The sequence below is a fragment of the Puma concolor genome, chromosome D1 (assembly GCF_028749965.1).
Source record: "Puma concolor isolate L17-30 chromosome D1, mPumCon1.1.hap2, whole genome shotgun sequence".
NCBI lineage: Eukaryota > Metazoa > Chordata > Mammalia > Carnivora > Felidae > Puma > Puma concolor.
The window spans coordinates 109,915,733-109,930,129 of NC_141676.1; the positions used below are offsets into that span (position 1 = coordinate 109,915,733).

The following is a 14,397-nucleotide window of genomic DNA, read 5'->3' on the forward strand; positions in this document are numbered from 1 at the left end:
CACTACATATACCACCAGGAAACATTTTGGGGTGGTTTTCAAATAACCTAACATTAAAATCTACTAGCAAAGTTAACAACCCTACTCAGAATCTGGTTTCAAAATTGTCAGTTGGAGGAGATATTTTGCTTCTAGAACTTCTCTTTTTCTTTTCTTTTTTTCTCAGCTCTAGGGTTAGAGGCTTAGGAGATATTGTGCTTCTAGAACTTATTTTTTTCTTTTTCTTCTCAGCTCTAGGGTTAGAGAGTTAGGGTTGGTTTATGTGTCTGGTATTTTGCAGTTCAGAGACTACAGAGGGTTAGGGTTATAGTTATGGTTATGGGTTAGGGTTAGGGATTAGGTGTGTACCTGGTTATCCTGCGGTTCACAGACCACTCAAGAGACTAAAACCCCAGATTTCTGCCCGGGTGAGAATAGATAGACATTGCAGCCATCCACTGAGCTGACGCAAGGAGGGATCGGCGGCTCAAAATACTCTAAATACGTATTCAGTCGGTTCTTCTGTTTTTATGTCTACTGTCCCAACCATTTTCCGAAACACTACCAATACCTAAATGTTTGGGGTCTTCTCCAGAATAACTAGGCCGCTTTTCTCATAGCGTATTCAGGAAGCCACTCTTTTCACATCTACAGTTAGGTTACTTTTAGGGATCTGAGTTAGGTGTTAAGTGTTAGATTCAGGTATTAGGGTATGTACGGGCCTGAGATTTTACAGCTCAGAGACCTCCCCCAGGAATAAAACTGTAGACCGCTGCTGGGGCCAGGGGTAGGGCTAGAGGTCCCCGCAAGGACTGAGTGCGGGGCACCGGGCTGGATCTGGGTAGCTGGCTCCCCAGCTGACCTGCGTACAAGCTACCTGTCTGCGCCAGATCCCAGGCTCTTTAAGGGTCCGCTGTGCCCGCCTCTTGCTCACCGTTGTCTCCCGGGAACTAGCACCATGCCTGGCACACAAGACAAACATCTGAATAAAATAAATGAATCTTAGCATGTATTTTCTTTTAGAACATTTTATTCAAAAACAGGAAACAGTGCAACAGGCTTTAAGAAATACATTCAATGGTACTAAAATCAATCTACGGAAAATATATAATTTCATTAAAGTGCAATTAAAATACTTGAAATGGCATATATTTCTGGATTTTAAGTCAGTATACTAGCTTTCTACTTTTTTAAAGAATTGCCTACTGTAACTAAGAAATCCACAGCTTTTCCTATTTCCTTCATACTGTATTTCTAAGTGCAGATGTTTTAAGTATATAGTGTAAGGAGAGCGGGACTGACCACAGAATGAGGCAGCGCTTTCTCTCCTTTAATCTAGACACGAGTGTTCAGTCTACAATCTATTAGCCTTTCTATTGGCTTTCATTGAGCAGTTGGTGACGCCTAGATTCTTCTTACTTGAAAGCTTCTAAAGTTAGAGATTGTCCATTTACACTTGTACCTTCACTGTACTATATTCCGGTCTTGGACAGATTACTTTTACTTCCTCTCAACTTCACTTTCTCCACATGTAAACTGGGATAAAATCACTAATCTTCCAAGAGATGCTGCATATATTTCCGGTACTCAGCATGCAACAAATTATATATTCATTTCCAGACAGTGTTCCTGTCAGAATCTTTGAGAAGCTTAATTCTACCGCCTGTGAATTAACTCTTCCTCCTACATTTGTTATCTGCAAATTTGGCAGACTGGACAAAGCCATTATAATAAGAATATGTGCAACAGGACAGAAAACTTAGAGCATACCTCAAGGCACCTCAACGCTGAAGCGTAGATTAATGTTATTCAAAGCTCTTTGTATGCATCAACTAGCAAGAATTAGCCACAGTTCATTTACCTATACGGTCATCTAGCTCATAATCTCTTATTCCATCCATGAAGATTCCAAGGCTTTCATAAAGACGTAAGTTTACTACATTCCCTCGATTCACTATAGTAATAAAACTTCCTATATATACCAAATTATTCATGTAGGCAGCGTATAAGACAAAGATACGTCAAGATTAAGTTGGTTATCTGAAATGCAAAATAATCATTTCAAGATGAGTTCTCCAGAAACCTAATCTGGAAGGAACTGTTCTTAACCCTGGTCACTCAAGATTCCCACAGAGAAAGCCCAGCTGAAGCTCACCTTACAAAATCACAAGACACACGAATCAACAGTCCGCCACATACGAGATTCAACAGACCTTACAAGTGCAGGAATGTGATTAATGTAGAGCTATTAGACTATAAAATAGGGATGTGTGAAATGATTAGTAACAGAAAAAGAACAGAAAAGTTAAAAACAAGTGGACGTTACAAAACAAGTAACAGATCTGACAAATGATTCAGAGCTAAGAATGAAAAATTATTCCTGAAAAAAGAAACCCGATGAATGGTCTAAAAAGGAGATTATGCATGCTAACAAGAGAATTCATAAACTAGAAAAGGGATACAAGTCATCTTGGGAAAGAGAAAAGAGCACAGAAGGGTTTCAAAGATGAAGAGAATAGAATGAGAAGGGCCAGTATACATTTTTAAAAAGAGAAACGAGGGGCGCCTGGGTGGCGCAGTCGGTTGAGCGTCCGACTTCAGCCAGGTCACGATCTCGCGCTCCGTAAGTTCGAGCCCCCCGTCGGGCTCTGGGCTGATGGCTCGGAGCCTGGAGCCTGTTTCCGATTCTGTGTCTCCCTCTCTCTCTGCCCCTCCCCCGTTCATGCTCTGTCTCTCTCTGTCCCAAAAATAAATAAACGTTGAAAAAAAAAAATTTAAATAAAAAGAGAAACGATATCGTGTCTTTGAAATCTGTTCTCCATAACGTAACAACTTCACAATCTAGTAACCCTGAGGAATCTTCCTACTGAAAACCCAAATATGTTTCTTAAGTACTAATCTGCTTTTAACGTTGATTATATTTTTTTCAATTTACTTATTTTTGAGAGAGAGAGAGAGCGTGCACGCAAATGGGCGAAGGGCAGAGAGAGAGGGAGACAGAGAAGCTGAAGCCAACTCTATGCTCTGAGCTGTCAGCACAAAGCCCAACACTGAGTTCAAACTCACAAACTGTGAGATCACAGCCTGAGCGGAAGTCAACGCTTAACCAACTGAGCCACCCAGGTGCCCCTCAACATTGCTTAATTTTATTGTAGCTTTACTATGATATATAAACGGTTACAATTGTAAAAGTTTTTTCCTTTTATAAATATCAAATAACTTATTCATACATAATACCTGAGAAACAAGTTTTAATTAAAAGCTACCTCAAACCTAGCAGTTTATTTCCTCTAATTCACTGTCAGTTATGTTGCTGCCCTTAAGCTGAAGCAGAAGTCAGTGGTTCTACTGCGAACAACAAAAGTATGTACTTGGGAAGAAAAAATACATGTTCAGCACAGAAGTACAGCATGAACGACACTTCTAAAATGTGAGAGAAGAGATTTTCGTGGAGACTGTCGAGGCATCTTCTGGTGACCAAGGCAAGTATTAAACATTTTTTAAAAACACAGTACACAGTTCATTTGGTTGTACATTAACGCCTATTCCAAGTACGCCGGCTGCGTTAAAAATGAAGGCCGATGTCACTTCTAAAGGCTGAACCGCAGGGCGAGGCACGTGCTGCCTCACACCCACGCTTTCCATCCCGGGAAGAGCCGGCTGAGGTTCTTGGGGTCCATGGCCTGCTGTATGAGCAGATTCACCTGCCCCCTGACGCTGAGCACGGTTCCTTCCTCCACCCCTTTCAGTTTCTCTTGGAGCCGCATCAGGACGCGTTCGGCCACTTTGTTCAAACTCTGGTCGATGTCACTAAGGACAAACACAGAGGCTGCATGAGGCGGAGCGGGTTAAAGGCCTTGGGAAGAGGGTCTGAGCAGGCGACAGCAGGGCTCACCCGAGACCGCGTCTGCACTCCTGGTCGTCTGCATTGGGAGTGGAGTGGAGCTCCGCGTCGTCCTCCGGCCTCTGCTGTAAATACAGAGCTTTCAAAGGATTCATGGTCCAGTCAAAGAGGGGATCGTACAGGAGGACCTAGGCAGGGAGAAGAACAATGTGCACCTGGACGTGTATTTAGACACAGAAGAACCCGCGTGATAGAGGTAACGGAGGTCAAATGCTAGGCGGAGGGACGGAGGGGGGTGGAATGGGCCAGCCTATGGCAGGCACCCCCCACCTCCTTGTGGAGGAGACCATGCGAGCACAATGCTCCGGGCTTCTCACCCCCCCAAACCATTCTTCTTGTGTGGGGGTGCCGACCTCCCCCCACCTGGAAACTGATCTAGTCAAGAGATAAGGACTAGTCACTTTCCCCCTCCTCTCTCCTCCTCACTGCTATGGTCCTGGGCAAGGGCACCTGCTCTGCCCACCCAGCTCCCCTCGGGCTGGACCCAGGCAGAGGTTAGGTGTGGGAGTTGGACAGGACCGGCCAGCCTGTCTGGGCTTCACCTCTAGCCACGTCTCCAATGATTTTATCTGTACTAACCTGAACATTTTGATTTCTACCTTATTCTTAAGGCTTTTTCCTTTTCTCTCCATAAGTTTCAAATTTGGAGAAAAGAAAGGGTATACTTGATTGAAAACTCCTCAAAACTGAAGGTCTAGTGCAGTGTGGAGACAGATCTATGTAGTAGAATTTGAAAACCAAAACAACTGGCATGGCCAGAGCAAGGGACTTTAGGTCTTACATTTTAGTAAATGAGGTCATGAGAGATTTTTGACCTTGGCAATGTAGAACAGCTAACTGCCCCTGCTGTTTATAAGCACAGACTTTTTTTTTTTTTTTTTTTAAATACTCCTTAGCAAAAATGCTTACCACACAGGTCTTAATAAGTGAAAACTCATTTCCAGGGATGATGACTACAGAACTGTACCATTTTTTTGCTGCTTCGTGTTTTCTCAGTTCTGTGGGCTGCGACTATAAATTGCCTTTAGCGTTACATGTTCAATTCCAAGACATGTACTGATTCAGCAGTACCAAAATTGGCTCATCCATTTCATGCTTTCCACTGTTTTAAGCAACCCCCAGAGCCATTAAAAACCATAGGGGCACCGACTCTGAATATATGTGGTTTGTCTGCAAGTTCGAGGATTCCTGTGTGACATTAAGTTGGGCATTGACATGCTCTAGAGCTGAGGCATCCAAACCAGATTCACCCACACAAGGGAGGTACGTTTTTTAAAATTCCAGTATAGTTAAAACACAGTGTAAGATTAGTTTCAGGTGTAGGATACAGATATTCAATACTTGTATACATCACCCTTTGCTCATCACAAGTGTTCTCATTAATCCCCATCCCCCCACCCACTCACCTCCCTTCTGGTGACCATCAGTGTGTTCTCTATATTTAAGAGTCTAGTTCTTGGTTTGCCTGTTTCTTTTTTTTCCCCCTTTGCTCATTTGTTTCCTAAATTCCATATGGTATTTGTCTTTCTCTGAATAATTTTGCTTAGAATATACACTCTAGCTCCATCCATGTTATTGCAAATGGCAAAATTTTATTTTTTTTATAGCCACGTAATATTCCACTGTATATATACCTCACTTCTTTATTCATTCATCTACTGATGGATGTTTGGGCTGTTTCCATAATCTGGCTATTGTAAATAATGCTGCCGTAAACATAGGGGCGCATGTATCCCTTTGAATTAGTGCGTTTTTTTAGGTAAATACCCAGTAGTGCAATTACTGGATCATAGGGTGGCTCTATTTTTAACTTTTTGAGGAAACTCCATAGTGTTTTCCAGAGTGGCTGTACCACTTTGCATTCCCACCAAAGGTGCAAGAGGGTTCCCCCTTTCTCTGCATCCTTGCCAACATCTACTGGTGATTTTACCATTCTGTCAGGTGAGAGGTGATATTTTATTGGGGTTCTGATTTGCATTTCCCTGATGAGTGATGTTGAGCATCTTCTCGTGTGTCTGTTAGCCATCTGGATGTCTTCTCTGGGAAAATGTCTATTCGTGTCTTCTGTCCATTTTTTAATTGGATTATTTGGTTTTTGGGTATTGAGTTTTATCAGCTCTTTATATATTTTAGATACTAACCCTTTATCAGATATGTCATTTACAAATATCTTCTCCCATTTAGTAAGTTGCCTTTTAGTTTTGTTGATTGTTTCCTTCACTGTGCAGAAGCTTTTTACTTTGACAAAGTCCCAACAGTTTATTATTTTTACATTTGTTTTCCTTGCCTCAGGAGACACATCTAGAAAAAAAGTTGCTATGGCCATTGTCAAAGGAGTTATTGCCTGTGTTCTCTTCTAGGATTTTTTTTATGGTTTCAGGTCTCACAGGTTTTTAACCCATTTTGAATTTGTTTTGTGTATGGTGTAAGAAAAGGGGTCCCGTTTCTTTCTTTTGCATATTGCTGTCCCGTTTTCCCAACACCATTTGTTGGAGAGACATTCTTTTACTCGTTTTATATCCTTTGCGACTCTGTCAAAGATTAATTACCATATAACTGGATTTATATCTGGGTTTTCTATTCTGTTCCATTGACCTATGTGTCTACTGTTGTGCCAGTACCATACTGTTTTGATTACTACTGCTCTGTAATGGAACTTCCAAGCCTGGAATTGTGATGCCCCCAGCTTTGCTTTTCTAAGACTGCTTTGGCTATTTGGGGTCTTTTGTGGTTCCATACGAATTTTAGGACTGTTTCTTCTAGCTCTGGGAAAATGCTGGTGATTTATTAAATATGTAGATTGCCTTGGGCAATATAGACATTTTAACAGTATCTGTTGTCATACATAAGCACGGAATGTCTTCTTCTTTCCTTGTGTCATCTTCATTTCTTTCATCAGTGTTTTATAGTTTCCAGAGTACAGCTCTTTCACCTCTTTGGTTAATTCCTAGGTGTATTATTTTTGATACAATTATAAATGGGATTGTTTTCTTAATTTCACTTTCTGCTGCTTCCTTATTAGTGTATAGAAATGCAACAGATTTCTGCACATTGATTCTATATACTGTGTCTTTACTGAATTCATTTATCAGTTCTAGTCATTTCTGGAGGAATATTTTAGGGTTATTATCTTTTTTGGTACCATGTCACCTGCAAATACTGAGTTTTACTTCTTCCTTACCAATTTGAATGTCTTTTCTTTCTTGTTGTTGTCTGACTGCCATGGCTAGGACTTCTAGTGCTGTGTCGAATAAAAGTGGTGAGAGGGGCCATCCTCATCTTGTTCTTGATCTTATTAGGGGGAAAGCTCTCAGTTTCTCACTATTGAATATGTTGTTTCCTGTGGGTTTTTCACATAAGGCCTTTATTAAGTTGAGGTATGTTCCCTCTACACCTGCTTTCTTGAGGGCTTTTATGATGAATGGATGTTGTACTGTGTCAAATGCTTTTTTCTGTGCCAACTAAAATTATCATGTGGTTTTTGTCTTTTATCGATGTAAGGCATCATGTTGATTGATTTGTGAATACCGAACCTACATCTACATCTGTTTGTCAGAGATACTGGCCTGTAGTTCTTTTTATGGTGTCTTTATCAGGGTGATACTGGCCTCATTGAATGAATCTGGAAGTTTTCCTTCCTCTTCTATTTTTTGGAATAGTTTGAACAGAATAGGTATTAACTCTTCTTTAAATTAACATTCTTTATGGGGCGCCTGGGTGGCTCAGTTGGTTAAGCATCCGACTTCAGCTCAGGTCACGATCTCACGGTCCGTGAGTTCGAGCCCCACGTCGGGCTCTGGGCTGATGGCTCAGAGCCTGGAGCCTGCTTCCGATTCTGTGTCTCCCTCTCTCTCTGCCCCTCCCTAGTTCATGCTCTGTCTCTCTCTGTCACCAAAAAAATAAATAAACGTTAAAATTAATTAATTAATTAATTAACATTCTTTAAATGTTTGGTTGAAATTGTCGGTGAAGCTGTCTGGTACTAGACTTCTGTTTGAGTCGATAATCAAAAAATCCCAACAATTTCATTGCCGGTAATCAGTCTGTCCAATTTTTAAATTTCTTCCTGCTTCAGTTTTGGTAGGCTATGTTCCTAGGAATTTATCCATTTCTTCCAGGTTGTCTAATTTGTCTAATAGTTTTTCATAATAATTCTCTTATAATTCGTGGTCTTTTTTTTTTTTTTAAGTAGGCTTCATGTGCAGCGTGAGCCCAACGTGGGGCTTCAACTCAAAACCCTGAGATCAAGACCTGAGCTGAAATAGAGTTGTATGTTCAACCAGCTCAGCCACCCAGGTGCCCCCAATTGTTTGTATTTCTGTAGTGTTGGTTATTTCTCCTCTTTCATTTGTGATCTTGAGCCCCCCCCCTTTTTTTTTTAATGAGTCTGGCTAGAGGTTTATCCATTTTATTGATCTTTTTAAAGATCCTGGTTTCCTTGATCTGTTCTCTTGTTTTTTTTAGTTGCTATTATCATTTATTTCTGCTCTAATCTTTATTTCCTTTCCTCTGCTGGTTTTAGGTTTTGTTTGTTGTTTTTTCCTAGCTCCTTCAGATGCAAATTTAGGTTGTTTGAGATTTTGAGGTATTTGAGTATTGCTATATACTTCCCTCTTAGAACTGCTTTTGCTGCATCCCAAAGATTTTGGACCATTGCGTTTTCTTTTGTTTCTTTGATCTCTTGGTTGACCCATTCATTCCTTAGTTACTTAATGTCCATGTATTTGTGATCTTTCCAGATTTGGGGGTGGGTGGGTGGGTGGATTGACTTCTAGTATCCTAGGCCAGAAAAGACGGATGGTATGACTTCAGTCTTTTTTAATTTCTTGAGACTTGTTTTGTGGCCTAATATATGATCTGTTCTGGAGAATGTCCCATGTGCACTTGAAGAGGATGTGTAATCTGCTGTTTTAGGATGGAATTTTTGAATATATCGGTTAAATCCATCTGGTCCAGTCGGTCATTCAAAGCCACTACTTCCGTGTTGATTTTCTGTTTGGATAATCAGTGTGAATGGGATGTTTAAAGTCTCCTTCTGTTATTGTATTACTGTTGATTAGTTCCTTTATGTCTGTCATTAACTGTTTTACGTATTTTGGTGCTCCCTGTTATGTGCATGCTTACAGTTATTGTATCTTCTTGTTGGACTGTCCCCTTTATTATTATATGGTGTCCTTCTCGGTCTGTTCTTACAGTCCTTGTTTCAGAGGCCATTTTGTCCGATAGAAGTGTTGCTACTTCTGCTTTCTCCTGACATCCATTTGCGTGACAAATGTTTCTGCACCCCCTCTCAGTCTGCTTGTGTCTGTCTTTAGGTCTGAAATGAGTTTCTTGTAGGCAACATATAGATGGGTCTTTTTTTTTTTTTTTTTTTTTTTAAATCTACTCTGTCACCCTATGTCTTTTGATTGGAGCATTTAGTCCATTTATATTCAAAGTAATTACTGACAGATATGTAATTATTGCTATTTTGTTATTTGTTTTGTGTTGTTTTTGTGGTTTTTCTCTGATCCTTCTGCTCTTTCATGGTTTGCTGACTTTCTTTAGTAATTATAACTAGATTCTTTTCTCTCTATTCTTTGCATATCTGTTAGTATTTTTTGATTTGTGGTGACCATTAGGCTTATATATAACATTTTCATATAGCAGTCTATCTGAAGTTGATGGTTGCTTAAGTTTGAACCCATAGGGAGGTACATTTTATTAATCAACCAAAAGAAATGGAGGCTTCTACTATTATAAAAAGCCTGTATGTTCTTCTTGGGTTGAAGAAACATAAACTATTTCGAACTCTAGGGCTTCTGCTGGAGTCACAGTTGCCAACTCTGAAATCAAGGAGGAACCAGAGTATTTCAAAAACTGACTTTAGTCTTACTATCAGAATGGAACACAATAAAGGGACACAGCCTGATTAAGCTAGAACAGGGTTTCTCAGTCTCGGCATTACTGACATTATCGGGCTGAATGCTTTGTTGTGGGGGTGTCCTGTGCACTGAAGGAAGCCCAGCAGCATCCCCGGCCTTGACCCAGTACAGGTTGATAGCTCTTAAAAACCACAAATGTTCCTGCCCTATCCCCAGAAGTATGGTTTGAGTATGGTCAGCCTCAACATTTTTTTAAAAGGAGTGCAGGTGATCCTAAAGTACAGCCGGTCCGGCACCACCAGGTAAAGGAATAAAAGCTGAAGACTCTAAGTAAGGGAGGCTCGCCTATACTCTGGCCCCACGTTGCCTTGTGGAGGAGACACTATTACCTCTTGCTCCACACGCCCTTCTCGCCAGCGTGGTGAGTGCCTGCTCTAGGTACACAATTTTGTCCTGGGTAGAGCTGGTGTCATAGGCACTGGAAATCTGCTTTCCTTCCTTCCCTTTCTGCCTGATCAACATGAGTCAGTGACTAAATGGTTCTGAACCTGGGCAGGGAGAAGGAGATACGACTTCCTGATTTCTCTTAAAACTCCAACGGAAACCATTCTGAAAGCAAGTAATGCCATAGGAGAGATCTAAGGCATCAAAGTGCTGATTTATGAATTAAAGACTAGAGATTACTTATACTGCTGTAAAATGCCCAGAAATTTGAGAGGACTGGAGGCATTTCTAAACCATGATTTACTGATTTATGCACCCACCCCCCTCCTGCTGCCCGGCATCTTCTCACCACATGAAAATGAAGCACCGATCCTCAAACCAGTCACCTTCTAACAAGACCCACAGTCTCTCAACAGAGATTTCCTTAGAATCCACCTTACCTCCACGATGGTCAACAGGGTTTCCTGAGAGCTTCTCATAACCTCCATGGTTTTCTCACAGCATCTACAAACACGTTATAAATAGGGATTTTGTTACACAACACTGTTTCCAACATACCTTCATCTGTGTACATTCACGTATACCGTGCTGAGACTATTCTTGTTAATAATTCCCAAATTAGTATCTCAAAGAGCAGAGTACTGGGCAGACTGTTTTCAGTAAATGTTTTTGAAAGGAATTGAAGTATGTAGGTGAACGTAAGCTAAGCATTATAAGGATAACACAGTACTACTATGAAACATTTCTCTGTCCTTGATTATTGTGGTAATTTTTAGCTCATTTTGACTAGAATCTACTCTATTAAAAGCGGAGTACACGGCCCAATGCTGGGAAAACTATGGGGAACTGCGACGTGCTCTCAGCAGGAACTGGTACATCAGACACTCCTTCAGCACAGGTTATAGGCCCGACAATGAGCGCCCAACGGAGTTCTGGGCAATAACAAGAGAGTTCACTGGGGCAGAGAGAGTTCACTGGGACAGGGGCATTAAAGGTGGAGGCAAATGCTTCCAGAGGGGGCTAGGAAGGAGGTTAATATGTCCTGTGAGGTGAGGTCCCGGATGGTCAGAAGGAAGGGGAAACTATTACTCTTTCTATCTCGGGTTTCTCCTTTCTACCAAAAAAGCACTGGAACATAATTTAGCAGTGAATTCTATAGTCTTCAGAAATCAATCATCCAAATAATTTTGACACCAAAAGCCATCTGCTTTACCTATCTTTTTAAACACCTTTTGCGGGAGGCAGGCAGGGGATGGGCTACATGGGCAATGGGGACCAAGGAGGCCACCTGTGATGAGCACTGGGTGTTGTAAGTGATGAATCACTGAATTCTAGTCCTGAAACCCATACTACACTATGTGTTAACTAGAATTTAAGTAAAAACTTAAAAAAAACAAACCCGATTATGTTTAATGTTAAGGGATTATAAGTAAAATTCTGTTTCTCTCAAAAAAACCCAAAAAACAGGCCGGTGGTCACCAGAGGTGGTAGGTGGGGGAGGGGACGGGGAGGAAGGTGGCAAAAGGTACAAACTCCCAGGTAGAAGACAAGTACTGGACACGGCAAGTACGACACCAGTTAACACTCTGGTTCACCCTTGAACACAGCTGTGTGACACGTAAGCAAGTTGTTAGGAGAGGGAATCTTAAGAGTCATCACAAACTTTGTCTTTTTCTGTTCTTTGCTTTTTATAGTATTGGTATGGGATGATGGATGTTAGCTGAAGCTACTGTGATCATTCTGATCATTCAATACATGTATATAAATCAAACCATCATGCCATGTGCCCTAGACTTCTACAGTGATGGATGTCAGTTATTGTTGTTTTTTTTTTTTTAATTTTTTTTTTTTTTTCAACGTTTATTTATTTTTGGGACAGAGAGAGACAGAGCATGAACGGGCGAGGGGCAGAGAGAGAGGGAGACACAGAATCGGAAACAGGCTCCAGGCTCTGAGCCATCAGCCCAGAGCCCGACGCGGGGCTCGAACTCACGGACCGTGAAATCGTGACCTGGCTGAAGTCGGACGCTTAACCGACTGCGCCACCCAGGCGCCCCAGTCAGTTATTGTTTAATACAACTGGGGAGAAAAAGAAATAAATACACACTTACCTTCTGAAGACACCTTCAACACCAGTAATGCCCATCCCATCCACAATATCTCTGGTGAGTCTGAAAGGAACCGTCTCAGGAGTAGGTAGGATTTTACCCTGTTCAAAAGCGACTCCTAAAGTCAACAGTACAGCAGCGTTAGGAGCTTCCCTCCTCCCGTGTGGCACGTGAGCTGTGCATACATCCCAAATAATCTGTCACCGACAGTCCGGAGCACCAGAACCCACAGTGGTTTATTCTCTTTCTGTTCTGCTTGCCTAGGAGCTGCACCTCAGATTGAAAAAGCGTAACTACTCTAGACATTAGAGAAGTTCCAGATTAAACAGTGATTTTTTTTTTTAAATGAAATAATGATGGATAAGATTTAAAATGCAAAACATACTATGTATGTAATCTTAATTTATATTTCTTTATTTAAATATACACAGGGAGACCTGGGTGGCTCAATCGGTTAAGTGTACAACTTTTTTTTTTTTTTAATTTTTTAATGTTTTATTTATTTTTGAGAGAGGGAGAGCGTGCGAGCAGGGGAGGGGCAGAGAGAGAGGGAAACACAGAACCTGAAGCAGGCTCCAGGCTCTGAGCTGTCAGCACAGAGCCCGACACGGGGCTCGAACTCACGGACTGTGAGATCCTGACCTGAGTTGAAGTCAGATGCTTAACCGACTGAGCCACCCAGGCACCCCTAGAGTTTTTATTCTGAGACAGCTATAGATTCATATTCAGTTGTAAGATACAATACACAAAATACAAAATTTCTCATATACGTTTTATCCACTTTCCCCCAATGGAACAGCTTACAAAACTATTAGTACAGTATCACAACCAGGATACTGACATTGATCGAATCAAGACACAGAGTATTTCCATCACCACAAGGACCCCTCGTACTGGCCCTTTTATAGCCACCCACATCCTCCCATGGCCTATCACCGCCCACCCGCCCACGCTGTGCTTCCAGCAATCACTATTCTTTCGTAATAAATGCATTCTGGGGAAAACCATATAATATCCTTGATCTCCTCTATTCTAATGGAAATCAGCCTTACTCTCTCTTGGCAAACCACTTATGTGGCTACTACAGAACTTGTAATTTCCTAAGACTACACCCTTTTACAAATCTGAAATTCCACACTAAGTGAAATCTTTTCTTTTCCCTTGTCTACCTCTGCAGCTGCTCAGCAACATGCGGCCTTCACTCGGCCACATTCCGTGTCTCACCACTCCCACAAACTCGTCTTCATTCTTCACCCCTCACCCGTATTTGCTCTCTCTCCTGTCCGGATGATCCTTGCTCGCTCACTCTAAGACCTGCCTTAAATGTCCTGTTCTAGAAGAACCCCCCGTTACGCCAGCAGTCAGCCAGTCCCTCCTGCACATGCTGATGCTATCTGAAACATCTCCTGCTGTGGTGTATCTATCTCCTTCTCACCTGTAATAAGCTGGGGGCAAACATCATTTCTTATGACACCGTATTTGTTAAACAGAATAAAGATGCATTTCTCATCTTTCACTACTTACCTAAATCTATGTGTACGAGCTCTGCGGACTGCTCATTTATCAAGATGTTCTGTACGTGTCTATCACCAAGTCCAAGTATGTAACCGACTGGGAGAAAAAACAACAACCTGAGATCACTGGTATCTATTTCTAGAACACATTTAGCCACGATGTCAACTAATACCACCACCACATGACTTTTTAGTGTAGGCCATTTAGCCTAAAGGCAGATATGTATATAACTTGCCACTTTGTGTTTTAAGTCAAGTCTTGCCAGCTATTTTCATTTATACTGCATTTTACAAACCTAGATGATGTGCTTAAAAAAAAAAAAAAAAGCTTTCCCTTTACAAATAAGCATACATCTAAAAATATTAGTACATACTTCCAAAATTAGTGTGGTTAAAGTCGAGACCCATTATGTGGCAAGGTCAAAGCATTCGAATATTTTACTCAGTATACTTTTACAGTGAGAAGCCTATGGGTAAATTCTTCATTCCTCAGTGAAACTTTCTCCCCTGTGATGAATTACATTTCACACAAATTAATCATTAATTCATTTCATCAGATACCTGTCCAGGAAAAACTGCATTTC

General features: G+C 41.3%; 1 protein-coding gene across 8 annotated transcripts in view; it reads right to left on the reverse strand.

Annotated features, from left to right (window-relative positions):
- Nucleotides 1-3,213: 3,213 nt before the first annotated feature.
- Nucleotides 3,214-14,397, reverse strand: part of ATM (ATM serine/threonine kinase) — a 133,117-nt gene continuing 121,933 nt past the window's right edge. For 7 of the 8 annotated variants that reach the window (XM_086679204.1, XM_086679207.1, XM_086679203.1 and 4 more), the window contains 5 exons: nucleotides 13,824-13,910; nucleotides 12,303-12,417; nucleotides 10,632-10,695; nucleotides 3,875-4,011; nucleotides 3,214-3,789 (listed from right to left, as the gene is read on the reverse strand). In XM_086679204.1, the coding sequence (XP_086535330.1) occupies nucleotides 3,606-3,789; nucleotides 3,875-4,011; nucleotides 10,632-10,695; nucleotides 12,303-12,417; nucleotides 13,824-13,910 (587 nt within the window). In that variant the 3' untranslated portion in view covers nucleotides 3,214-3,605. Of the gene's footprint in view, nucleotides 3,790-3,874; nucleotides 4,012-8,307; nucleotides 10,296-10,631; nucleotides 10,696-12,302; nucleotides 12,418-13,823; nucleotides 13,911-14,397 lie in introns of those variants that run through there. The other variant, XM_086679209.1, reaches the window with a different exon arrangement.